The sequence below is a fragment of the Osmerus eperlanus genome, chromosome 12 (assembly GCF_963692335.1).
Source record: "Osmerus eperlanus chromosome 12, fOsmEpe2.1, whole genome shotgun sequence".
Lineage (NCBI taxonomy): Eukaryota > Metazoa > Chordata > Actinopteri > Osmeriformes > Osmeridae > Osmerus > Osmerus eperlanus.
The window spans coordinates 7191726-7218500 of NC_085029.1; the positions used below are offsets into that span (position 1 = coordinate 7191726).

The 26775-nt window shown below is 43.0% G+C and overlaps 3 protein-coding genes and 1 long non-coding RNA gene across 5 annotated transcripts; 3 read left to right on the forward strand and 1 right to left on the reverse strand.

Annotated features, from left to right (window-relative positions):
- Positions 1 to 9: 9 nt before the first annotated feature.
- On the forward strand, positions 10 to 9260 carry LOC134031314 (sulfotransferase 2B1-like). The gene is made up of 6 exons (XM_062474895.1): positions 10 to 217; positions 6824 to 7035; positions 7405 to 7531; positions 7850 to 7944; positions 8078 to 8258; positions 8698 to 9260. The coding sequence occupies exons 1-6, from the start codon at positions 79 to 81 to the stop codon at positions 8805 to 8807; spliced, it is 864 nt and encodes a 287-aa protein (XP_062330879.1). The 5' UTR covers positions 10 to 78; the 3' UTR covers positions 8808 to 9260.
- On the forward strand, positions 1606 to 3129 carry LOC134031318 (uncharacterized). Of its 2 annotated transcripts, none has more exons than XR_009931878.1 (3): positions 1606 to 1702; positions 1787 to 1950; positions 2252 to 3129. It is a non-coding gene; the product is annotated as an uncharacterized LOC134031318 (long non-coding RNA). The 2 variants fall into 2 exon arrangements; XR_009931880.1 differs by having other exon boundaries at positions 2277 to 3129.
- A 325-nt stretch (positions 9261 to 9585) lies between the features above and the next one.
- LOC134031316 (sulfotransferase 2B1-like) lies at positions 9586 to 20700 on the forward strand. The gene is made up of 6 exons (XM_062474896.1): positions 9586 to 9759; positions 17779 to 17990; positions 18360 to 18486; positions 19050 to 19144; positions 19525 to 19705; positions 20149 to 20700. Exons 1-6 carry the CDS (start codon positions 9621 to 9623, stop codon positions 20256 to 20258), a joined length of 864 nt encoding a protein of 287 aa, XP_062330880.1. The 5' UTR covers positions 9586 to 9620; the 3' UTR covers positions 20259 to 20700.
- A 4258-nt stretch (positions 20701 to 24958) lies between these two features.
- On the reverse strand, positions 24959 to 26440 carry LOC134031484 (sulfotransferase 2B1-like). Its single transcript, XM_062475116.1, has 3 exons — positions 26272 to 26440; positions 25389 to 25600; positions 24959 to 25155 (listed from the first exon to the last, which is right to left on the reverse strand). The coding sequence occupies exons 1-3, from the start codon at positions 26408 to 26410 to the stop codon at positions 24988 to 24990; spliced, it is 519 nt and encodes a 172-aa protein (XP_062331100.1). The 5' UTR covers positions 26411 to 26440; the 3' UTR covers positions 24959 to 24987.
- Positions 26441 to 26775: the final 335 nt, after the last annotated feature.

The following is a 26775-nucleotide window of genomic DNA, read 5'->3' on the forward strand; positions in this document are numbered from 1 at the left end:
TATCAGTGAGGTCTAGGGAAGTTCTATAGTCCAAGGTTCACTTTGTGTTTGCGAGGTTCCTGTCACTTTGGAAGCAGCATGACCGAAGAGGAATTATACACCGTCTATAAAGGAGTCTATCTCCCTAAACTGCTACACCCTCCTGAGAGCATTGCATACTATGAACAATTCACTTTTAGACCAGACGACGTTGTTATTGTGACTTATCCGAAATCTGGTAAGTTTTTACCGTCAAGGGATGGCTGTCTGGAAAAATTGCGTATCTACGAGGCTGGTAAAACTATACTGGGGCACAGGCCCCTATTCATATCTCATTTTTTCTTTCAAGCTTGCTGCGCACAAAGCACTAGTCGGCTATAGAAACTCCCCTTGCTTAACCCACTATACAACAATTCCGGGACGCAAGTTTGATATCAGCTTTGGCAGGGACATTTACATTTACACTACTCTTGTACTCTTGACATCAATAGTTAATGCGAGCGCGCACATTTTTTTCGCATTCATTTGAGCGCAAATACTCTTTTACTTTATCATGAAGCTTCATGTAATGTTGTTTTTATGTTTTAGTCAAAATAAGATGATAGGCCTATCATTTAGATTTTTAATGTTTTCTTAGCCTACCTCAAGTCTTACTTGTGTGCCAAGTCCGACACGTGGACTTATGTGTGCGTGCTGCAGTATGGAACGCCAACTGTGCCAAAACGTCTGAATTCTCGTTCGTGTACAGACGTTACATTTTAACGTCAAAAACGGCCGTGAAGTCTGTACACGGCCGTTTTTGACGTCTGTACACGTTTGGACCATCTATGCTTCCATGCTATTGGTTGGGACCAACATAGCCACCTTACTTAGCTATCATTTAGTATTTGGGACAGTCCATTTGTGTGGGGAAGAAAAATTGTGCGGTTTATCCTGTATCACACTTAAGTCCAGTAGGTGGCGATGATGCACCTATACCTTGTTTGCTAACCGCCATTAAAAGAACCAAAAAAGAAGACGAACACGTTGTGTGTGATTTCGAATTCTGGTGGAGGCAAATAGCAGAAAATGAGACCACAAACTTTCGGAACTTTTGAAGCATGTACCCGACATTTGTCTTCAGATGACCAGGATTCTATACAGACTGTTCTAACCAGGTAAGCTATCAATTAGCAACGTTAAGCCAAGTTACTTGTTTTGTATAGTTGTTTGGCTAGTCCTGTCCTCCTGGGCTCCTGACTTCTCATCAACACACTTAGTGCTAACTAACTCTTAAATAATGAGCAACTTCAAATTTACGCCGCTAAACTAGACCTTATAAGACTTTGAATATTGCGTTACTGAATGCGGTTATGTTACTGAAGCCAGCAATCTTAAACAGTTGTTTAACAAGCTTTGTTGTAGTTAGCCTACCACTCGTCATCACACTTGTAGTGCTAACTCTTTAATAATGAGCAAGCTCAAATTAACGCCGTTAAACTAGACCTTATAAGGCTTTGAATATTGCGTTACTGAATGCGGTTATGTTACTGAAGCCAGCATCTCAAAGAGTTTTGTTGTAGTTAGCCTACCACTAATATATTTTGTCATGCTAACAGGTTGGTGATCATGGCGACGAGTGTTCGCTGGAGCAGAGGGCGACTGCTTCAATCTGAAGTGGTTGATGAAATGCTTTTGCTCAGCGAGTTAATTCGGGAAGCCAACGATCAGCAACAACAACGTGGTAATGTACTCGTCATATTTAAACATGATCTGAAGAAGCAAGATTAAAAACACGATGCCTCTAACATTTTCTCTTGAACTGCAGTTGCTCCTGGTTTCACCGTACCTCGAATGGGAGGACAGACTGGAGGAAGGCCGGTTTACCAAATCGCCCAAGAGCAGTTGCAGATGTTGTTGTCCTAACTTCTCTGCTAAACAGATTGCGGAGATCTTGGGTGTCTCAAGAAGAACAGTGAACCGACGGTTAAGGTATGTGTCAATTGAAGGACTAGTTCAGGAGAGATCTAAATAATGTCACCCCTTTCTCACTGAGCCATACACAATTTTGTTTTTCTTTACAAAGCACATGAAACACTGCAGAATTACCCGTTCTATACATTTCATATCTCTTTCATATCCCATATCTTTGGAGAAAAAAACTGTCAAGCGCATGTACCACATAGCTGCCTTGTCACTGTTCCTTAAACACATTGTTTTGTTCAGAGTTACTATTAGAGATTAATGTAAAAAATGTATCTAAGTTCTAATATGTATACATTGTCTTCCATAGACAGTACATACAATTTCTCTTTTAGAGGTCGCTACACAGACCAGATGATGCACTTGATCTGAAGGTGCTGCTATTCGGAGTATGTCCCACAGGCTTCGGAGGAGAACATATCGAGTGGCAGGGTCAAATTCGCTGTGGCATCTTGATGGCAACCACAAGCTCATAAAGTGGCTTGTTTTACTGTGATTCGTTAATTTGCCCTAACTGTGTCCCTAGCAAATGACAAGCTGATTTTATGAGTTTTGAATTTAAAATAAGATTTTCAGCTTCACATGAATGCAATAGAGGTTAGGACTTTTCTTTCTGTTAAACGCCCAACATGTTGCACAGAAATGTATACAAATCATTTTAGCTGCATTCAAGCCATTCATATTTTTTTTGTTATATTATGTTATTTATAAAATAATAATAATAATTTATAATTATTGCCAACAACGAAAGGCATCTTTGGGCTCTTCACTTCGTTTACCTGCCTCGTATAAAACGTGACCTGAGGACTGCCAGATACATGTCACCATATCATTTTTGTGCAAGGCTGTCTGACACAACAGTTGCAACATCACACTGGTATCCAAGGTATATTTGGAGCAGCCAGTTCCAGGGGGTGGCTGACCAGGGGGCGGCTGCACTTGCCTTTGACTGGCTACAAAGAGTTGTGGTTCCCCTAAACCAATTTCAACCAAGTGACGAACAGTTGGAACACCTCAGGCAACACACAAATCCTTTGGGTGGAGATAGAGACAGTTTGGGAACTGATCAGGTCCTCAATGTCCTGTCTTAATACAGTGCACACACACAATTTAACTGTTGTAATCACATTGTCAATAGGCCTTGGAATGAGTAAGCAGTCTCAATCACGTCAATGTAATAAAGATGAGCAGACCAAATACAATTTTGTGTGTTTAATGTTATTGCATTATGTAACTGAAAATAGGATACATGTAGGACGAACAATATTCAGCCCTCCCAACGGATCAGCAGATCACATACATAACAAATTCTAAGATGAGTATCACGCCTTTGAAATCCATACATTTAAACAGAACAAAACACGTGTTCATGTAAAATAAAATTAATTTATGACTACATTTAGCCCTCCCCAAACTGATCCGCAGAACCTATTCTAACCTATTCCAAGCTACACCTTTTAAAGTTGTCATAAGTCTGTCCCACAGGTAAGTATAGCACCAGCGCGCACGTGTTTGCCTTTGGGAACATGGCCAGTCCATCTTCTGGGTAGAGAAAGGCGAGCTCTGGCTGTACCGGAAATATGTAATATATACATGTTATAATAATAATAATTAAGCCTATAGTGCGTCGGCTAATTAATTCCTAGTCAAGTCAATATATTTGACTGTAGCCTTGTTTTGTGGTGTGTTCGGCCTCCGACAGTAAAAAAAAAAGCAGAGAACTGATGTTTAAATATACAGTGCATTATGTACACTGCATAATATACTAACCCCCTTGGGTTAGAATATTAAGGTAGGCCTACATAATCTAAATTGGCCAACAAGACATTTCATAAACAACGTGTTGAACTTTATGCATAAATATATGTGACTCTGTAGCCTACACATAAGCCTACAATTTGTTTTTCTAGTCAACAAGACAAGCATTTCATGGCAAACTATTCAGTGTCATTCATTTTACGAAAATGATGCACCTCGACTGGGGAACAGGGATGAATGCAACCATAGCCTATAATGACTCCAAGCGCAGAGCATGCAAGAAGATGAGCTGCTCAGGCAATGCAACATAGCGGCATGGAGATTAAATCTGATCACATTTGTTACATACTGTATTTGTTCTTACAGCCGATATGGCCCAGTTTCCCAGACATGGATTAAGCCTAGGCATTTTTCTCTTACTTTTGGACTAGGACTACAGGTTTAATCCATGTCTGGGAAACTGGGCCATTAATAATGTGCGCTCCTTGCTCAGGTTTAATTAATGGCACTCTGTTCCTTGCTCCAATAATTTAATTTACAACTCCGTTCATTAATGCTCTGACTAATGCTGGGTACACACCACAAGATAATCGGGCTGATTTTGGGCCGATTTCCCCCTTCCGACAATCCTAGGTAATGTCCCGACAATCCTAGTTTATGTCCCGATTATCTACAGATTATTTTATCAGATTTTTCCTTGATGTGAGGTGTGTTAAGAGTGGCCGAATTTGCTCGGAAGAACGTCGGAGCCGCTCCGAAATCATGATGTGTGAGGGGAACCCTGAGGACAAACACTACACACTATAGGATCAAAAAGGTTACATTTAGGATTTTCTTGTCCTCGTGTTTGTGGTCTCTCACATTTTAAAAATCTTAAAAGATTAAAAATATATTTTTGTGTGTATCCAGCATAACACAGGTCTCTATCCTCTATAGACCTGTCCTGCATGTTTGAGATGTTTCCCTGCTCCAACACACCTGATTTAAATGAATGGGTCGTTATCCATCTCTGCAGAAGCCTGCTTATAACCATTCATTTGAATCAGGTGTGTTGGAGCAGGGAAACATCTCAAACATGCAGGACAGGGATGCCCTGAGGACCAGGGTTTTGAACCACTAATACTGATAGGTTCCCATCCCTATCCTGGGGGAAAAACCAGACCCTGTAAATATTCATTTACTCTCAATTACATTAAAAGTATTTTGTACATTCCCTGTGTTGGATATTACTTGTATATTGCCATGGGTATTACGTTTTATTTCTTGAATACGGCTACTCCTTGTACTGTCCAGCTGTCTTCAACCCTGTGTATTCCCAACCTGTTTTATTGTAATGTTATTTTGCTTGCTGTTGCGCCACAATTTATCCTTGGGTATACCCATCACATTGACCAGAGGCTCTGCCCTTACTATTTGTGCACTCACACTGCCACCTAGTGGGAATTTTAACAAACTTAAATGTATACCTTTTTCGAAATGTGAATATGATATAGTATACAAACGTAATTATTTTTTCAGCAGCTTACAAAATAGCCTACAGTTGTTGATAATGTCACTGCCAATTTATATTAGCCTATTTTTTAACCTTAATTCAATCAAGATTGGTTGAGTGTGGACAGGTTTTCTCTCTTGCAATGATCGTTATCTGGTTTCCCCTCAGAAACAAATGAAGTTGTAGCACCCAGTTTTAAACGTGTACAGACGTTAAAAACGGCCGTGTACAGACGTCAAAACGTGTACAGACGTTAAAAACGGCCGTGTACACATTAAAATGTAACGTCTGTACACGAACGAGAATTCAGACGTTTTGGCACAATCGGCGTTCCATACTGCAGTGGCTATTTGGCAAGCTCAGAAGAGCGCGCTGACATGGAATTCTGCGTGCATCGGTTTGTGTTCTCGGTTAAACACTTTTACAAGCGTTGATTGGGATACTGCGTTTATTTTTCCGGGATTATCAATCTAAATTAATGCACTGACTAATAAAGTAAATTGTTAAAATTCAATCTTTAGATTTGACTGGGGCACAGCAGATTTATAGGCCTACTGGGGTACATGCCCCAAAAAGAGTCTAACGACGCCCCTGGGCTGCTGCATCAAAACACACTCAACCGAAACTGTCGTGTTGTATGGCAAGGCTACTCTATGTAAAAAACAGGACACATGCTACATTTTTGTGAAGTTGTGTAGACTAATCAGTGCCGGTCCTAGCACATTTGGCGCCCTAGGCAAGGTTTGTCTCTACCCCCCCTCACCCCCCCCCCAAACCCCTAGGGCTTATGATTATGTTTTTATGCCAACGGTAGTGTTGTAGCCATTTCTATAGAAATAATAGTTTTATGTAATAATGTTGTAATTGAGTATTGAGATGTTAAGATTACGAGAACTAAGAAGAACCTGTGTTGCATGTGTAATGTATAAATGAAAATATTTATAGTTGACCAGTGATGCTGGGAATAATTAAATTTGATTGGCGGTTTGTTTTAGTATAAAAGAGTAGGATCTCCGCGAAACAGGCAGAAGCTATTGGATCTTGGAGCAACACAGTTTTTTGACCTGCACTTAATGACAGTTAACTTGTTGGAAGTATTATCCTGAGTTTGTTATATTGTTTGTTTTAAGTTAAGTAAGTAAGTAAACAAAAGTTTGTTAAGTAAACAAACAAAAATACACATTTTTGGATTATAGACTTTTATTTCTGACATTTCTGTGTCGAGTACAAAAGAACTTTGAGGTCCTAAACTAGTAAGTCAGCTCGGCTGCACCCACAGATAGAGTTTTACATGTATCCTCCACGTTCAGGAATTCGGTGACCAATATTGCAATATTTGTTTCGTCTGTACATGCAGTGAATTTTGTAATGGAAACTAATTGAGCCAAACATAGTATCCTGGACCCGTAGTCTTTCCATGTATATCCTTTCTACCTCTGCTGGGCTTTTCATGTCGCAAAACTGCGTTTATTGAAATGCTAGAATGCTAGAAATGCTAGAAAAAAAATGTGTGATCAAATTCAGGAGACTGATAGTAGTAGCTGAAGTAGTAGCCTATAACTTCAGATGCTAGTCACTCCACTTACAAACAGTAAAGTAATAAAAATAACCGTGCAAACGCCTGTGTTCCAGGCACAACATGGATGCAGGAGATCACTCCCCTGATTCAGAGTGGAGGGGACTTGACCTCGGTTCTGACCCAGCCCAACTGGGACCGGGTTCCCTGGCTGGAGGAACACAGGGCCCAGGTTCTCAACCTGGAACAGAGGCCTTCGCCTCGCCTGTTTGCCACACACTTCCACTATGACATGATGCCCCAGTCCTTCTTCAAGGACAAACCCAAGGTAGGGTGCAGTCTCCCCTCCTAAGGTCATTACCCACCTGCATGGTGGATGGGTTGGTATAGGTAACACTAATAGCACAGGGTCATTCAACTCTTATTGGGGATCCAAGACCACCATTGCCCCTCCCCCTCTCAATTTGAACACTGACCATGAAGGGTGATCGTGCAATGAAATACAACTGTGGTGGATATGTGTGTTTTGAAAACTAAATGGGATCTTGCAGGAATGGCAATTATGTGAGTGAGCATTACCTCACACAAGATTGTGAACCTTGTCTTTCCTACAGAGGTAATGGGGTTATTGATTTAATAGTTGATTTAATACTAAGATGAATAATTCATCAATTAGTGTGGCTTGTTCTTCGGCCAGGTGATTTACATCATGAGGAACCCCCGAGATGTGTTCACATCTTCCTACCATTATTATGGGATGGCCTCCTACCTGGTTAATCCCCAATCACAGGACGATTTCCTACAGAAGTTTCTCAGTGGAAAAGGTACTGTGCTGGTGAACGTAGGTGTTGCGTGTCTGTGTTAGTGGAAGGAAATGTACGTGTCCATGCATGCTGTGTTTATTTTTAATGGATTCTCTGTGGATACAAATACCCATGCCATTATAGTTAAGTAGTTAGGGAAAATATATCACAATACAAAACACCATACAATATCTTAAATTGTTGAATTCAACTTAAATTGAATTCATGTCATAATCTAGGTTATTTTTCTCTAATGAATTACTATTAATCTTTGCTGACGCATCAAGCACGTAAATGGAAGTTTTCTGTATGAGAAGTCTTGTGTGTTTGTGGTTTCAGTTATGTTTGGTTCATGGTTTGACCACGTTAAGGGTTGGTTGAATGCAAAAGACCAGGACCGTGTTATGTACATCTCCTATGAGGAGATGATATGGGTGAGTGTCTTACTAGATCCCAGCAGATCCCATTGGTCCACTACGGAATAAGCAGTGATGATTGGGTAAGGGTAGCCACGGGGAGGACAGCAGGTTGAGTGACTACACCACTGGTTTTTCTGCATCCTGGCAGGAACTGAGGGATTCTGTGGCCAGGATTTCCCTCTTCATGGACAGTTCCTTAACCCCCAAGGTGGTTGAGAAGATAGCAGACCACTGCATGTTCAAGAACATGAAGCAAAACAAGATGTCCAACTACTCCCTGGTACCCAGCGAGTTCATGGACCAGACCAAATCAGAATTCCTCAGGAAAGGTATGACCCTCCTTGTATTAAGGATGTTTTGTTTATTAGTAAGTTTTATATTTTAAGATCCACAAGGGAGGAATCCAAAGTGACATACAGGGATGGGTTTGAACCTGGGAACTTTTGATCTGCAGGCAAATGCTTTTATTTCACTGAGCTAGACATTTGGTTATTTTGCTTTAACTTTCTGTACTTCTTGATACATTAGCATTTTAGTCATTTAGCAGACACTTTTATCCAAACAAAGATACCAATATTATAGAAAGTACATCAGACAATCAAGGTTCAGAAGAGCACAGTTCTACAGTATTTCTGTAGTCAAGAGCTAAGGAAGAAAAATCAACTACTAGATTGGAGAAAATCATCTGCTTCAACTGTTAGCGTGGATCTTAAATATACCTAACTTAGTGATTGTACTTTATCATATTCTGTGTGCCTTTTTCCCCAGGAGTCGTAGGAGACTGGAAGAACCAGCTCACTGTGGCCCAAGCAGAGTTATTTGATGCTGTTTACAGAGACAAAATGAAGGATGTCAAATACAAATTTGTGTGGAACTGACATTCCTTATAGCCGCTATAGTGTAATAAGTGTAATAAATAACATACAGTACATATGTTCAGAAGCAACTGTTTAGATCAATTGCCTTTATGTCAGGGAGTCAGATGGCTGAGCGGTTAGGGAGTCGGGCTATTAATCAGAAGGTTGTTGGTTCGATTCCCGGCCGTGCAAAATGACGTTGTGTCCTTGGGCAAGGCACTTCACCCTACTTGCCTCGGGGGGAATGTCCCTGTACTTACTGTAAGTCGCTCTGGATAAGAGCATCTGCTAAATGACTAAATCTAATCTAAATCTATGTCCCAGTTTGAAAATGGGAGCTTAGTCAGACAAATTATCTTGACTATCTTCCAACCAGGTGTGTAGGTTTGTTTTAACATTTTGGTGGGAGAGCTTTTAAAAAATATATATAACTGAGGACGCAGTCGTTAATCTTCTTAATAAAAAGTGTGTGTGTGTGTGTGGGGGGGGCAAATGTACAGTTTTCAAAAAGTGTCATTATACTAAGTTCATGTGTAATGAAACCTTTGCCCCTGCTTCTATCTGTTAGTATTTGAAGTAGTTATATGATAGGCCTATGTGATTTCAAACATGTCTATGAGATGTTTTGCTGACTCATCACTGTGGAAAGTAAAAACCTAAATGAACACAATAATTATTGGAAAACCGTGTCAGTCTAACACAGTTAACACTTTTTAATTGTCTCAATAAATAAAAGATGTACTTCATTCAAGTGTTTTTTTTTTTTTTTTGGTGTCTGATAGTGTTCCAAGGTTCACTTTGTGTTTGCGAGGTTGCTGTCACTTTGGAAGCAGCATGACCGAAGATGAATTATACACCGTCCATAAAGGAGTCTATCTCCCCAAACTGCTATACCCTCCAGAGAGCATTGCATACTATGAACAATTCACTTTTAGACCGGACGACGTTGTTATTGTGACTTATCCGAAATCTGGTAAGTTTTTACCGTCAAGAGATGGCTGTCTGGAAGAATGGCGTATCTACGAGGCTGGTTATGGACCAAAAATGAGAGGCTGCATCAAAACACACTTAACCAAAACTGTCGTGTTGTATGGCAAGCCGTAGGCTAGGCTACTGTACGTAAACAACATTGGTAATTTACGACTACAACTATGTATTTACAATTTTGTTAAATCGATTATAGAGAATAGCCTACGTGTTTAAATAGTTTGTCAGTGTCACGACACGCTACTTTGTGAAGTTGTGTATGGTGAGCGGGGCTCTTAAAGGGGCGATTGACTGGGTTTTTGGGGTATTTCACACTGTTCCTTAAGGTCTCCGAATAGGGTATGCAACATTGGTTGGGCTAAAAATGGCCCGGGTGCTGTTCTATGCCCCCTTATTCACCTTATTCCGGAAGTCACGATGGGCGCGGCCATCCGCGTATTCTCATTTCCGGTTTAGATACTTTCCGCTTTATAACTGTGCTAAAAGAGAATGTCATAAACAGGCTCTGGTACTAATTTAAGGCAAATAGAGATTCCCAGCGTCAACTGCAGTTCGTGGCTGCCATAACAGCTGGAGAAAACGGAATCAGACCCTGTATTATCATTGTTTTGACCATGGAAAGAAGAGGTCCGAGTGTTGTGGGCCCACATACTTTGCGTCGACCTCCAACCAAAGTTGAGGATCTGCGTCCCTGGCTGAAGGCGCTGAATTTAAAAGACCCACCGAAGTTTCCTTTTGTCTGCTCGTATCACTTGCAACATCAAGTGTGTAATAAGAGATAAACTAGCTAGGTTATATTTTAGTATGTTTTAGTATTCTCGATGTATGATATTAGTAGATACAAGATTATAACCAAATGTATGGGCGCTGTGAGCAAAACAACTGCTGCAGTGCATCTAAATGTAATGTAAAGCTTTTGAAACAACGCAGCATTAAAATTATTTAATAGTCTTTCTAATTGCCATTAGATAGGAGGGAAGATTACTGCACACCCTATATCATGTAAGTTTTAACACGATGCATAAAGCTTGTACCAAAGACCCTTGATGAAAAAGTTGTTAATATTTATTATTAAAGCATAATTTGTGTAATTTGTCACTCATACATTTGCAGTTTATGGCTAATAGCAGAGACCTGATGTAAAAACTAGAGCCTCAAGTAGATAAACAAGAAGCTAACGTTCTACTGCTAACAATGTTAGCTGGTCGGTTTTGCGGGGGAATCTCAAATACATGTACTGACTGTAAAATTAATCAAACGACTGAATTCTAGAGGACTTAAGCTTTCAAACAAAGTATAGCAAATGCATATGCCCTGCAGTGAAATCGTTAAAACATCTTATGTTTGTGGCTAATTTTACTAATGTAAAATCGCAGCACAGCAGAGCGCAGGGCAGCGATCTGACCTGCAAACAAATTATATAAACACTTAAAAGTCGTTTTCAAGCCATCCAGTGAAAGGGTGTATTGCTGACTTGTTGTAGCACACGAACATAGCACATCTGGCTCAAATCGACCTAATTATTTAATATTTTAGCAGCGGGACTTCTTGGCAGTTCTCCATTGAATTGAATGATATCCCCGGTAAACAGGAAGTGCCAATACAACGGAAGTGCAAAAAGATGAAAAAAGTGGGCGGGGCGGAATAAGGTCAATACATCCAGTGAAATTTTCCCGGGAAAAAACGCTAGGTTTTCTCCTTTTATGGTATGCTCATGAATATATAGATGAGCAGCGCGCTGATTGGTTGGTCTACAACGAGTGAAGCTGCCTGCGGAGCAAAGACGCATCATGGCCAAAACTCAATGAAACATCGAAAGTGGAGACTTGAAATAAAAACGTACAAATAAATCTATTTTGTCTAAACAACACTGTTTTCAACAGATTGACTAGATATCATTTGAAATGATTACCCTAGTTGTTTCCACCTCTGTTGTCGAAGCAAACAGGATCGACTAAGGTGGGTATAGCACTACAGCTTAGCAAACAAACTATCGTGATTCAACTCAGCTTCAGTTAGCTCTAGCTATCTTCCTGAAAAATTGATCTGGACAAACATCTTGAATTGTAGTTTTACATGACAACACGGGTTATTTATTTGAATGAAACACAGTCAGGAACATGAAATAACGTTAGCTCCATTGCCAATAAACTAGGCTAAATCATCACACATTCAACCTATGCTCTTGCGTTAGCAAGCTAAACTAGTTTACATGCCTACAGTCTAGGTGTTTTCGCTATCTAGCTGTTCTTGCATTCCTTGCAAATCACTGTTAATAAAAAGCAGATGAGCTAGAGTCTATAGTTAACATTGACTAGACGGGCATGGCTGGTGTTTGTCTATACCGTAGCGTAGAAGATCTCTGTGCAGTTCGACCCTGGACACATTTGCGCGAACCATTTCACCAAGGACGGTTTTGAAAACCTGGGACAATGTAAAGCAGGATTTGCTATGAAGCTGTTGCTGAGAAGAGGTGCGTTCCGACCTTATCTTCATCACAACCGCAAGCTGTAGTATGATTTTGTCGGGTAACAGTTATTAGCAATGCTAACGTATCCTGTATCTAGCACCTGCCTTTCTCCAGTTCTTTCGAATAGATAATCTAGACAAGCGTTAGCAATAGGATAGACTGCTATTCGTTTTCTGGCTATTCGTTTTCGGAAGCTTCCCTTCCAATGCCGACTACAGTTAGTCTAGCTAGAGTCATTTGCTAAGTAAGGTATGTTGATGTGTTTAGAAACGTATTTAGCATTCTACCTATGCTAGATACAGGAGACGTTAGCATTGCAGGCTAACTGTTAGCGACAAAATCATACTTGGCCTACAGCTTGCGTTTGTGATGAGCATACGGTTGGAACAGAACCTCTTTTCAGCAACAGCGGCTTAGCAAATCCCTCTTTAAATTATCCTAGGTTTTCAAAACTGTCGTTGGTGAAATGGTTCGAGCAAATGAAGAACCAAGGTTCGAACTTCACAGGGATCTTCTCGTAGACAAACATCAGCCATGCCCGTCGAGAGTTTGGTTCCGTGGGAAGACTATGACTGTCAGCATTCCCTGTACAGCCTGGAACACTGCATTTACGACCGTGGTCAATTTTCAACATCCTTAGAAAAAGTTTCTTCTTTCAAATCCCGTGGAAGTAGGCTACAGAGCAGCGCGCTGATAAACTAGTGTCTGAGATCTACGTGAGCTCCAGTAATGTTCCTGGGCCAGAACACCGGTGGGCTGGTCTGAAGGTAAATGTTGGGGCGTGACAGAAAGAGCCAAAAAAGGAGGAGCCGCGTTGGGACGTCACAGCGGGGAATGTTTTTGAAAGCTATCGTTTCACAGCAGCAGTTACAAATTGTGAGATTTATATAGGAAAGAGGCGTCAATGGACTTTGAGTTTCACTGTATGTCTATTTTACCAAACTGTCATTTTTCAACTATGACAAGGTAAAATCGGTTTTGCAGTCAATCGCCCCTTTAAGTCTACCGCATTCGCCGTGAGACTCACGCATTTAAACCATTTCTCACGCTCTCACGCAACACCTTGTATTTCTCACGCATTTCAAACCTTTATCACGCTGTAAGTGATAACTTGTCCCGCTATATACAATTAAAGGCGCAGGCATTCTGAGGGAAGATTTCTGCCGAGTCAATAAAACAGTTTTAGGTTACAATAGGCCGATGTGCTACATTAAGTAGGCATAGGGCATATGATTATGTTTTCATGCCAACGAGTTTTACATGTATCCTGCACTTTCAGGAATTCGGTGACCTAGGTGGATTGCAAAATGTGTTTTGTCTGTAGGCTACATGCGGGGATTTTGTAATGGAAACGAATTGAGCCAATAGCCTATCCTGGACCCGTAATCTTTCCCTGTGTATCCTTTCCACCTCTGCTGGGCTTTCCATGCGGCAAATCTGCGTTTATTGAAATACAAGAAAATCCACCAAAACAAGTGTGACAATAAGGAGACTGATTAAGTAGTAGCCTATAACTTCAGATGCTAGTCACTAGGGGGCGATGTTAGACATAACGCTGATTCACAGGCCCCTATATCTCTTTTTTTTCTTCCAAGCTTGATGCGCACAATGCACTACTAGGCTATAGAAACTCCCCTAACCCACTATACAACAGTTCAGTGATGCAAGTTTGATATCAGCTTTGGCAGGGACATCAATAGGCCTATAGGTAATGCGAGCGCGCACATTTTCTTCGCATTCAATAGGGGTTACGCGGAGCGCCCAGCGTTCGAACCGGAAAACAGATGTAATCGTTTCCGCTTCTCATTTCCGTACACATCTGCAGCGCTTGATGCAAAGAACTTATATTGACAGAGAAGTTCAAGCATTTTATAAATTATATTACTCTCTACATTAGGCTAATTGTGACAGGTAAGAATAAAGTGATTAGTTTATATAACGTTATAATAGCCTAACGTTAGACCGTTTCCCAGGAGGTACGCTAGCTCTACAGTACACATTACAACGTTAGCCTACAGTATACACAAATAAGTTATCAATGAAATATATGAATTCAGCAAATTAATTTAAGAAGCTCATTTTAATTTACTGTCATATTCATATAAATCATTATTCTGGTTTCTATGGCTAGGACCTGCAGTTCCTAGAAGGAATTAAGTTCACTAGCCTACTACTAGACAAAAAAAAACGTTAAAGTTAGCAGGTGCATAAGATTACGCTACCGACAAAATGTACCTGTCAGGATCTTTGGGAAAGCGATGAAAGGCATAAATACTGTCACATTGGTAGTTGTTGCAGTTGATTGCCGAACACTGCGTTCTTTGAGTCCACTTGGACTTCGTTGTCATATTGTGTCTCTTTCTGTGTAACTGTTATAACTAGCTAGTATGTAACTTTGTTACTATTAGTCCAGGCAAAGTAGCGTTTTACAACAGACTAATTGTAAAACATTTTTTTTTTGCAGCTTATATCATTTCTATGAGGTGTCCAGAACAACATACTAAAAGTCCTAAGGAATCCTAGTTGAGGAAATATGTTAAATTCTCATCAATCCGAGATGTGTGCCAATAAGGCCAGGCAACATTACACCCCAATGGGGCTATTTTTTTCCTTTACTCATATCAAAATGAAACTTTACACAATGAAACTGAATATTCATTCACTTATTGAATATGCTCTAATTAGAATAGGCAGAAACACCATTCATATGACAAATACATCGTCCCAATCTTCATCCAATCATCCTTCTGCCAATGACCTGATGGTCATTATTGGCATAAATCTCCCATCCAAAACATGCCACCCCCAGTCTTTTGGTCCATACGTTCACTTCCCCCTTTCCACTCCATCATTTGGCAAAAGACCCAAAGACTATGGAACTTTGCAGCTGTTGACGTTGGAGGGATAGTTACATTTATGCATTTAGCAGACGCTTTTATCCAAAGCGACTTCCAAGAGAGAGCTTTACAAAAGTGCATAGGTCACTGATCATAACAACGAGATAGCCCCAAACATTGCGGGTAGCCAAAACATGAAGCATACATTGTGAAAAACCAAATAAGTCCCAAAGGGAAGAACCATAAGAGCATGTTTAGACAAGTTACAATTAAACAACATGAACTTCAGAAGTGCAAGTGTGTACCTGTAGAAAAAGCAAGCAACAATAATATAATTCACAGCGAGTACAATAACTTTAAGTCAGTTACAACTAACCAACAAGAGCAACAAGTCTCTCAATAAGAGTCATTGTGATCCTGGAGGAAACTAACATCAGGTCCAGCCAATCATTCCTAAGTACCGGAACAAGTGCGTCTTGAGCCGTTTCTTGAACGTGGGGAGACAGTCAGTGTCTCTGATGCAGGTGGGGAATTGATTCCACCATTGGGGGGCCAGACAGGAGAAGAGCTTGTGTTGGGACCGGGCACTCTTGAGCGGTGGGACCACCAGACGGTTGTCAGAAGAAGACCGTAGTTGGCGGGTGGAGGTGTAAGGCTGGAGGACAGACTTGATGTAGTCGGGTGCAGTCCCATTTACCGCTCGGAAAATAAACTGAGTCTCCACTATATTACGCTGCACCTCAAAATGCTTCTGACCTTAGATCACAATACTTTCTTTTAGCAATTTACAATTTTTATTGCTGCATACATAGCCTAACTCTTACATACATATACAGTACATTTGCCTCAACCCTTACTGTAGTTCTGGGCTTGTGCTATTGTTGTTCAGTTTCTGTGCAGGCATGAACAGGGGGGACAACCTGGATATTGAGCTCTGAGTAATGAGCTGTCTGAAAGAGCAGTGCAGCAGTGTCATTACACACTGCTGTGCCAGCTTTGCACGAACACTGACTGGAGGTCATGACGACAGGTTCTGAATCACGTAGCACTATCTGTAAAATACACAAAGAGTCAATTAGACAAACATTGATACTGATGTATCCTTTGAAGTGTTTTTGAAGTGAATTTTGCTACTATTCAGACACCGCTGAATTAAGAATTGGCCTAGTAAAGTTGCTGGGGTACGTTTGTTGACAAGGGGTTTCCTACAAGTCTATTACAATACGAGGTGAGGTATACCATACCAAATATGTTGCAATAGAAAGATTTACTGTCAATCAACTTCGCCCCAATTACCTTACTTCTCCACTAACAGGTAGACTATAGCCATTTATCAAGTGTCTCAGAAGAATGTTTACATAGTTGAGAACATGCATGGTCAAATGAAAGCAGTTGTAATGTAAATATTTTCGTTCTGAGAGGCTTGATGAACGCATGCTATGCTGCAGTCATTGAACTGGAACAGACTGCAAAATTGAACAGAATACCCAAACCCATCCCTAAACATTAGCCTACTCTCAAGCTGTGTGGTTTTTCATTCTTCTGCATGGACCTGTGACAAGTTGCTCTGACACTGATAGTACCGGTCAACCTGTCTTTGTTTGAAACTGGTGGACAAGAAGATACAGCATTCATCCACTCAGTACTTTTATCATTATTCTAACAATATTTTAGAAATCTGAAACACCTGCCAGAACAGCAGTCTACATTAGACCTACAGTCGACACATTAGACCTACAGTCAGATGGATTACATAACGGTTGACCAGCATAAACACACAGGACATCGTAGTAATTATACTGTTGGTACTATAACCCCATCGCTAAAATGCAGTCTTCGTTTGACTGTTTTAATCGTCTGCGAGCAAAAATAAGACTAAACTACTGCTAGCATACAAGTCTAAACTACCTACTGATAGTTAGCTAACACTATCGCTATATCCGATGCCATTAGCAAAAGCTACACATATTACATACCTTCATAATTATGAATAAATGAGGAGGCGTAAAACTTAAATACCTTGTCTAACAGAGTACTTGGGGCTCTGGACGTCCGTTTGGCAATACGGTGTACATCGGAAATTGTAATTAAGGGTAACGTTAGCTCCTGTAAACACCGAAGGTGGCCATTACTACGCTGTGTTTACATCAGTAGCGGACGGCCGGAAGTAGTTACATCTGTTTTGTAGAACCCGGAAGAATGTTGCGCATAACCCCTATTGAGAGCAAATACTGTTTTTTGAGCTTCATGTTATATTGTTTTTATGTTTTTATCAAAATAAGATTATCGGTAGGCCTATCATGTAGAAACTTTATTTTTGTAATGTTTTCTTATAGCCTACCTCAATTCTGACTTAGCCTACTTGCCGAGTCCGACACCTGGACTTCTGTGTGCTTGCTGCAGTGGCTATCTTGCAAGCTCAGAAGAGCGCTCTGACATGGAATTCTGCGGGCATCGGTTTGTGTTTTTGCGTTTAATTTTTCCGGGATTATCAATCTAAATGAATGCACTGACTAATATAGTAAATTGTTAAAACTCAAACTTTTGATCTTATTGGGACACAGAAGATTTATACTGGGGCAGGGCACGTGCCCCAGTAAAAAGGGTCTAACGACGCCCCTGCTAGTCACTCCGCTTACAAACAGTAAAGTAGCCTACGACTGCCATTTAAATAACTGTGCAAACGCCTGTGTTCCAGGCACAACATGGATGCAGGAGATCACTCCCCTGATTCAGAGTGGAGGGGACTTGACCTCGGTTCTGACCCAGCCCAACTGGGACCGGGTTCCCTGGCTGGAGGAACACAGGGCCCAGGTTCTCAACCTGGAACAGAGGCCTTCGCCTCGCCTGTTTGCCACACACTTCCACTATGACATGATGCCCCAGTCCTTCTTCAAGGACAAACCCAAGGTAGGGTGCAGTCTCCCCTCATAAGGTCATTACCCACCTGCATGGTGGATGGGTTGGTATAGGTAACACTAATAGCACAGGGTCATTCAACTCTTATTGGGGATCCAAGACCACCCTTGCCCCTCCCCCTCTCAATTTGAACACTGATCATGAAGGGTGATGGCGCAATGGAATACAACTGTGGTGGATATGTGTGTTTTGAAAACTGAATGGGATCTTGCAGGAATGGCAATCATGTGAGTGAGTATGACCTCACACAAGACTGTGAACCTTGTCTTTCCTACAGAGGTAATGGGGTTATTGATTTAATAGTTGATTTAATACTAAGATGAATGATTCATCAATTAGTGTGGCTTGTTCTTCGGCCAGGTGATTTACATCATGAGGAACCCCAGAGATGTGTTCACATCTTCCTACCATTATTATGGGATGGCCTCCTTCCTGGTTAACCCCAAATCACAGGACGATTTCCTACAGAAGTTTCTCAGTGGAAAAGGTACTGTGCTGGTGAACGTAGGTGTTGCGTGTCTGTGTTAGTGGAAGGAAATGTACGTGTCCATGCATGCTGTGTTCATTCTTCATGGATTCTCTGTGGATACAGGTACCCATGCCATTATAGTTTAGTATTTAGGGACAATATATCACATTACAAAACGGCATACAATATCTTAACCCTTGTGTTATCTTCGGGTCATTCTGACCCATCAGTCATTGTGACCCACCGTCGTATTGCGACAACTTTACCGCATACAAAAACAAAGTGAAGCATTTTCTTTTAACTGTTGGGCTGTCTCAGACCCCCCACATTGCGAAGGTTAAAATAAAATTATTTTTATTTGTTTTTGTATTGGGTAAAATTGGGTAAACACAACGATGGTTCGTTATGAACCTTTGGGTCATGTGACCCGAAGGCAGCACAAGGGTTAAATTGATGAATTCAACTAAAATTGTATTCATGTTGTAATCTAGGTTATTTTTCTCTAATTATTTTTTGCTGACACATCAAGCATGTAAATTGAAGTTTTCTGTATGAGAAGTCTTGTGTGTATGTGGTTTCAGTTATGTTTGGTTCATGGTTCGACCACGTTAAGGGTTGGTTGAATGCAAAGGACCAAGACCGTGTTATGTACATCTCCTATGAGGAGATGATATGGGTGAGTGTCTTACTAGATCCCAGCAGATCCCTACAGTATTATGGTATGCCATGAATGAAGATCAGTGCAATACACACGTACTTTAAACACATTGGTTGCACTGTATCAAATGAGAAAGGTTTCTGTTTTGTCTTGAACTGCTCAGTCCTTTTCCAAATAGTGTTTGTGCATGCCTTAGCATTTTTCATAGTGATGTCAGTTCATGGAACATTACTCTGTTTTCTGCAATAGAGAATTTGATTTAAAAAATGGATTGTTCTAAATGGTGTAGTCTTTTCCCATTGGTCCACTACGGACTAAGCAGTGATGATTGGGTAAGGGTAGCCATGGGGAGGACTGCAGGTTGTGACTACACCACTGGTTTTTCTACATCCTGGCAGGACCTGAGGGATTCTGTGGCCAGGATTGCCCTCTTCATGGACAATTCCTTAACCCCCAAGGTGGTTGAGAAGATAGCAGACCACTGCATGTTCAAGAACATGAAGCAAAACAAGATGTCCAACTACTCCCTGGTTCCCTGCGAATTAATGGACCAGACCAAATCAGAATTCCTCAGGAAAGGTACGACCCTCCTTGTATTCTTAAGGATGTTTTCTTTATTAGTATGTTTTATATTTTAAGATCCACAAGGGAGGAATTCAGAGTGACATACAGGGATGGGTTTGAGCCTGGGAACTTTTGATCTGCAGGCAAATGCTTTTATTTCACTGAGCTAGACATTTGGTTATTTTGCTTTGAACTTTCTGTACTTTTTGATACATTTGCATTTTAGTAATTTAGCAGACATTTTTATCCAAACAAAGATACAAATAGTATAGAAAGTACATCAGACATTCAAGGTTCAGAATAGCACAGTTCTACAGTATTTCTGTAGTCAAGAGCTAAGGAAGAAAAATCAACTACTAGATTGGAGAAAATCATCTGCTTCAACTGTTAGCGTGGATCTTAAATATACCTAACTTAGTGATTGTACTTTATCATATTCTGTGTGCCTTTTTCCCCAGGAGTCGTAGGAGACTGGAAGAACCAGCTCACTGTGGCCCAAGCAGAGTTATTTGATGCTGTTTACAGAGACAAAATGAAGGATGTCAAATACAAATTTGTGTGGAACTGACATTCCTTATAGCCGCTATAGTGTAATAAGTGTAATAAATAACATACCATACATATGTTCAGAAGCAACTGTTTAGATCAATTGCCTTCATGTCAGGGAGTCAGATGGCTGAGCGGTTAGGGAGTCGGGCTATTAATCAGAAGGTTGTTGGTTCGATTCCCGGCCGTGCAAAATGACGTTGTGTCCTTGGGCAAGGCACTTCACCCTACTTGCCTCGGGGGGAATGTCCCTGTACTTACTGTAAGTCGCTCTGGATAAGAGCATCTGCTAAATGACTAAATCTAATCTAAATCAATGTCCCAGTTTGAAAATGGGAGCTTAGTCAGACAAATTATCTTGACTATCTTCCAACCAGGTGTGTAGGTTTGTTTTAACATTTTGGTGGGAGAGCTTTTAAAAAATATAACTGAGGACGCAGTCGTTAGATATAATCCTCTTAATAAAAAGTGTGTGTGTGTGTGGGGGGGGGGGGGGGGGGGGCAAATGTACAGTTTTCAAAGTGTCATTATACTAAGTTCATGTGTAATGAAACCTTTGCCCCTGCTTCTATCTGTTAGTAGTTGAAGTAGTAGACCTATTAGAACAATCTGCCTCAGGTGTGTTTATTTGATTACCTTTGAGCCCCAGTCTTTTAGACATAGCACACATAAATGTGATATGTAATTTCAAACATGTCTATGTGATTTGCTGACTCATCACTGTGGAAAGTAAAAACTTAAATGAAAAAAGTGTTTAAAAGTTAAAAGTGTTTTTCTTTGGTGTCCGATCCACGAGGTACACTCTTCCTCCCCTCTCCCAAGACAGTGTTCAGAAGAAGTAGGCTAACTAACAGCAGAGCATAACAGTTAGCTTAGGTCAGTAGCTAACAACAGTGGCTGCTTGAATGGGGAAATGGCTCGCATTTGAGTTTCCTCTGGATATAATGTTTATCTCATACATGTATAACAACAGAAGATGTGTCAGACAATTATTTGCCAACATCTAATGTTATGCTACCAGCTGTAATATTAGTTCACTTGCTAGCTATATAGGAGGATTTTAAGCTGTTTTATTTATGGGACTACTAATATTAAATGTGTTTAACCCTTGTGCTGCCTTTCGGGTCACATGACCCAAAGGTTCATAACGAACCATCGTTGTGTTTACCCAATTTTACCCAATACAAAAACAAATAAAAATAATTTTCTTTTAACCTTTGCAATGTGGGGGGTCTGAGACAGCCCATCAGTTAAAAGAAAATGCTTCACTTTGTTTTTGTATGAGGTAAATTTGTCGCAATACGACAGTGGGTCACAATGACTGATGGGTCGGAATGACCCGAAGATAACACAAGGGTTAAATAGTATGTTTCAGTCATTAGTGGGTGACATTATTCCAGTTGTTTTTTTACAGAAGACCAACTTTTAAAACAGCAGTTGGCATTGACTTAACAAGAATAATAATAAAACATTGTTAATAAAAACATTCAAGATTTTTCGGAGATTTTTTGAAAAATAAAAAATATATATTTAAAAAATAAAAATAAAATCATAATAAAAAAAATCCATCCATCATCTTCCGCTTGTCCGGGGGTCGGGTCGTGGGGGCAGCAACCTAAGCAGGGAGGCCCAGACTTTCCTCTCCCCGGCCACTTCCACCAGCTCTTCCTGGGGGACCCCGAGGCGTTCCCAGGCCAGCCGAGAGACATAGTCCCTCCAGCGTGTCCTGGGTCTTCCCCGGGGCCTCTTCCCAGTGGGACGTGCCCAGAACACCTCACCAGGGAGGCGTCCAGGAGGCATCCTTATCAGATGCCCGAGCCACCTCAACTGGCCCCTCTCGACGCGGAGGAGCAGCGGTTCTACTCTGAGCCCCTCCCGGATGACCGAGCTTCTCACCCTATCTCTAAGGGAGAGCCCGGACACCCTGCGGAGAAAACTCATTTCGGACGCTTGTATTCGCGATCTCGTTCTTTCGGTCACTACTCACAGTTCGTGACCATAGGTGAGGGTAGGAACGTAGATCGACTGGTAAATAGAGAGCTTCGCCTTTCGACTCAGCTCCTTCTTCACCACAACGGACCGATGCAGAGCCCGCATCACTGCGGACGCCGCACCGATCCGCCTGTCGATCTCGCGCTCCATCCTTCCCTCACTCGTGAACAAGACCCCGAGATACTTGAACTCCTCCGCTTGGGACAAGATCTCCTCCCCGACCCGGAGATTGCACTCCACCCTTTTCCGGTCGATAACCATGGCCTCAGATTTGGAGGTGCTGATTCCCATCCCAGCCGCTTCGCATTCGGTTGCAAACCGCTCCAGTGAGAGCTGGAGGTCACGGCCCGATGAAGCCAACAGGACCACATCATCCGCAAAAAGCAGCGACCCGATCCTGAGGTCCCCAAACTGGACCCCCTCAACGCCCTGGCTGCGCCTAGAAATTCTGTCCATATAAGTTATGAACAGAATCGGTGACAAAGGGCAGCCCTGGCGGAGTCCAACCCTCACCGGGAACAAGTTCGACTTACTACCGGCAATGCGGACCAAACTCTGGCACCGGTCGTACAGGGACCGAACAGCCCCGATCAGGGAGTCCGGTACCCCGTACTCCCGGAGCACCCCCCACATGAGCCCCCGAGGGACACGGTCGAACGCCTTTTCCAAATCCACAAAACGTGTAGACTGGTTGGGCGAACTCCCATGCACCCTCCAGAACCCTGCCGAGGGTATAGAGCTGGTCCACAGTTCCACGGCCAGGACGAAAACCACATTGCTCCTCCTGAATCCAAGGTTCGACAATCCGACGGACCCTCCTCTCCAGCACCCCTGAATAGACTTTCCCAGGGAGGCTGAGGAGTGTGATCCCCCTAAAGTTGGAGCACACCCTCCGGTCCCCCTTTTTAAAGAGGGGAACCACCACCCCGGTCTGCCAGTCCAGAGGCACTGTCCCTGATGTCCACGCGATGTTGCAGAGTCGTGCCAACCAAGACAGCCCTACATCATCCAGAGCCTTAAGGAACTCCGGGCGGACCTCATCCACCCCAGGGGCCCTGCCACCGCGGAGCTTTTCAACCACCTCGGCGACCTCAGCCCCAGAGATAGAAGGGCCCCCCCCCAATGTCCCCAGACTCTGCCTCCACGTCGGAACGCGTGTTGGTGGGATTAAGGAGGTCTTCAAAGTATTCCTTCCACCGATCCAGGACGTCCCCCATCGAGGTCAGCAGCGCACCATCCCCACCATATACAGCGTTGACAGTGCACTGCTTCCCCCTCCTGAGTCGCCGGATGGTGGTCCAGAACCTTTTTGAAGCCGTTCGGAAGTCATTCTCCATGGCCTCGCCGAACTCCTCCCACGCCCGGGTTTTTGCCTCCGCGACCGCCAAAGCCGCATTCCGCTTGGCCTGCCGGTACACATCAGCTGCCTCTGGAGTCCTACCAGCCAACAAAGTCCGATAGGCCTCCTTCTTCAGCTTGACGGCTTCCCTCACCTCCGGCGTCCACCACCGAGTCCGAGGGTTACCGCCGCGACATGCACCGACCGCCTTGCGTCCGCAGCTCCGGTCAGCCGCCTCAACAATGGAGGCCCGGAACATGGCCCATTCGGACTCAATGTCCCCGGCCTCCCCTGAGACATGGTCGAAGCTGTCCCGGAGGTGGGAGTTGAAGCTCCTTCTGACAGGGGATTCTGCCAGACGTTCCCAGCAGACCCTCACATTACGTTTGGGCCTGCCAGGCCTGACCGGCGTCTTCCCCCACCATCGTAGCCAACTCACCACCAGGTGGTGATCAGTTGACAGCTCCACCCCTCTCCTCACCCGAGTGTCCAAGACATTCGGCCTCAGATCCGACGACACGACTACAAAGTCTATCATCGAACTGAGACCTCGGGTGTCCTGGTGCCAAGTGCACATATGAACACCCTTATGCTTGAACATGGTGTTCGTTATGGACAAGCCGTGTCTAGCACAGAAGTCCAACAACAAAACACCGCTCGGGTTCAGATTGGGGGGGCCGTTCCTCCCAATCACGCCCCTCCAGGTCTCACTGTCATTGCCCACATGAGCATTGAAGTCCCCCAGGAGGACGAGGGAATCTCTGCCATTTGGTGCATAAGCACAAACAACAGTGAGGACCCGTCCCCCCACCCGAAGGCGGAGGGAGGCTACCCTCTCGTCCACCGGGGTGAACCCCAACGTACAGGCGCCGAACCGAGGGGAAACAAGTATTCCCACCCCAGCTCGACGCCTCTCACCGAGGGCAACTCCAGAGTGGAAGAGAGTCCAGCCCCTCTCAAGGAGACTGGTTCCGGAGCCGATGCTGTGCGTCGAGGCGAGGCCGACTATATCTAGCCGGAACTTCTCTACCTCGCGCACCAGCTCCGGCTCCTTTCCCGCCAGCGAGGTGACGTTCCACGTCCCTAGAGCTAGCTTCTGCAGCCGAGGATCGGACCGCCAAGGCCCCCGCCTTCGGCCGCCGCCCGTCTCGCACTGCACCCGACCCCCATGACCCCTCCTGCGGATGGTGAGCCCACTGGAAGGGGGTCCCATGTTGTCTCTTCGGGCTGTGCCCGACCGGGCCCCATGGGAAAAGGCCCGGCCACCAAGCGCTCGCCATCGAGCCCCACCCCCGGGATATAAAAAAAATCGATTCACATAAATTTGTGAATCGGTCTGAATCGCTAGCAGACTGAATCGCGATTCAAATGTGAATCGATTTTTTCCCCCACCCCTAATAGACAAGTACATTTCCTTCCACTAACACAGACACGCAACACCTACGTTCACCAGCACAGTACCTTTTCCACTGAGAAACTTCTGTAGGAAATCATCCTGTGATTGGGGATTAACCAGGTAGGAGGCCATCCCATAATAATGGTAGGAAGATGTGAACACATCTCTGGGGTTCCTCATGATGTAAATCACCTGGCCGAAGAACAAGCCACACTAATTGATGAATTATTCATCTTAGTATTAAACCAGCTATTAAATCGATAACCCCATTACCTCTATAGGAAATACAAGGTTCACAGTCTTGTGTGCGGTCATAGTCACTCACATAATTGCCATTCCTGCAAGATCCCATTCAGTTTTCAAAACACACATCTTGTATTCCATTCCAGGTGGTTAATGACCTCGGAGGGGAGACTGCACCCTACCTTGGGCTTGTCCTTGAAGAAGGACTGGGGCATCATGTCACAGCGGAAGTGTGTGGCAAACAGGCGAGGCGAAGGCCTCTGTTCCAGGTTTAGAACCTGGGCCCTGTGTACCTCCAGCCAGGGAACCCGGTCCCAGTTGGGCTGGGTCAGAACCGAGGTCAAGTCCCCTCCACTCTGAATCAGGGGAGTGATCTCCTGCATCCATGTTGTGCCTGGAACACATATTTTAATAAACGCAGATTTGCGACATGGAAAGCCCAGCAGAGGTGGGAAGGATACACATGGAACGATTACGGGTCCAGGGTACTTTTTGGCTCAATTCGTTTCCATGACAAAATCCACTGCATGTAGGCCTACAGACAAAACTAATTTTGCAATCCACCTAGGCCACCGAATTCCTGAACGCACATCCAGGATACACGTGAAATTATATCGTTGGCATAAAAACATAATGCCGTAGGCCTACTTATATTTCATGTAGCCTATCGTAAAACTTTATTTTTTATTTACTCGGCAGAAATCTTCCCTCAGAATGCCTGTGCCATTAATTGTATACAGCGGAACAAGTTATTTTCAGAAATGCGTGAGAAATACAAGGTGTCGCGTGAGAGCGGGAAATGTGTGAGTGAGACTTGAAAGCCCTGCACACTAAATACAACTTCACAAACGAATGTGTCTTGACACTGACAAACATTTAAACACGTAGGATATTCTATATAATCGATTTAACATCATTTTAAATACATAGTTGTAGTTGTGATTTACCAAATGTTTTTTACGTATCTTAGACTACGGCTTGTCCATACAGTGTTTTGATGCACCCTCATTTTTGGACCATGGATACGCCATTCTAGACAGCCATCTCTTGGCGGTAAAAACTTACCAGATTTCGGATAAGTCACAATAACAACGTCGTCCGGTCTAAAAGTGAATTGTTCATAGTATGCAATGCTCTCTGGAGGATGCATCAGTTTTGGAAGATAGACTCCTTTATAGACGGTGTACAATTCCTCTTCGGTCATGCTGCTTCCAAAGGGTCAGCAACCTCGCAAACACAAAGTGAAACTTGGAACACTAAATAACTTCCCTAGACCTCACTGATATTATTATTAGTCTTCTTTTCATTCTTATAACAGTTAGGTGTGCTGCCTCTCTCTCCCTATCAGATACATTACATTTACATTTAGTCATTTAGCAGACGCTCTTATCCAGAGCGACTTACAGTAAGTACAGGGACATTCCCCCGAGGCAAGTAGGGTGAAGTGCCTTGCCCAAGGACACAACATCAGTTGGCATGACCGGGAATCGAACTGGCAACCTTCGGATTACTAGCCCGATTCCCTCACCGCTCAGCCACCTGACTCCCTGTTTTAATGCTGCCCCCCTG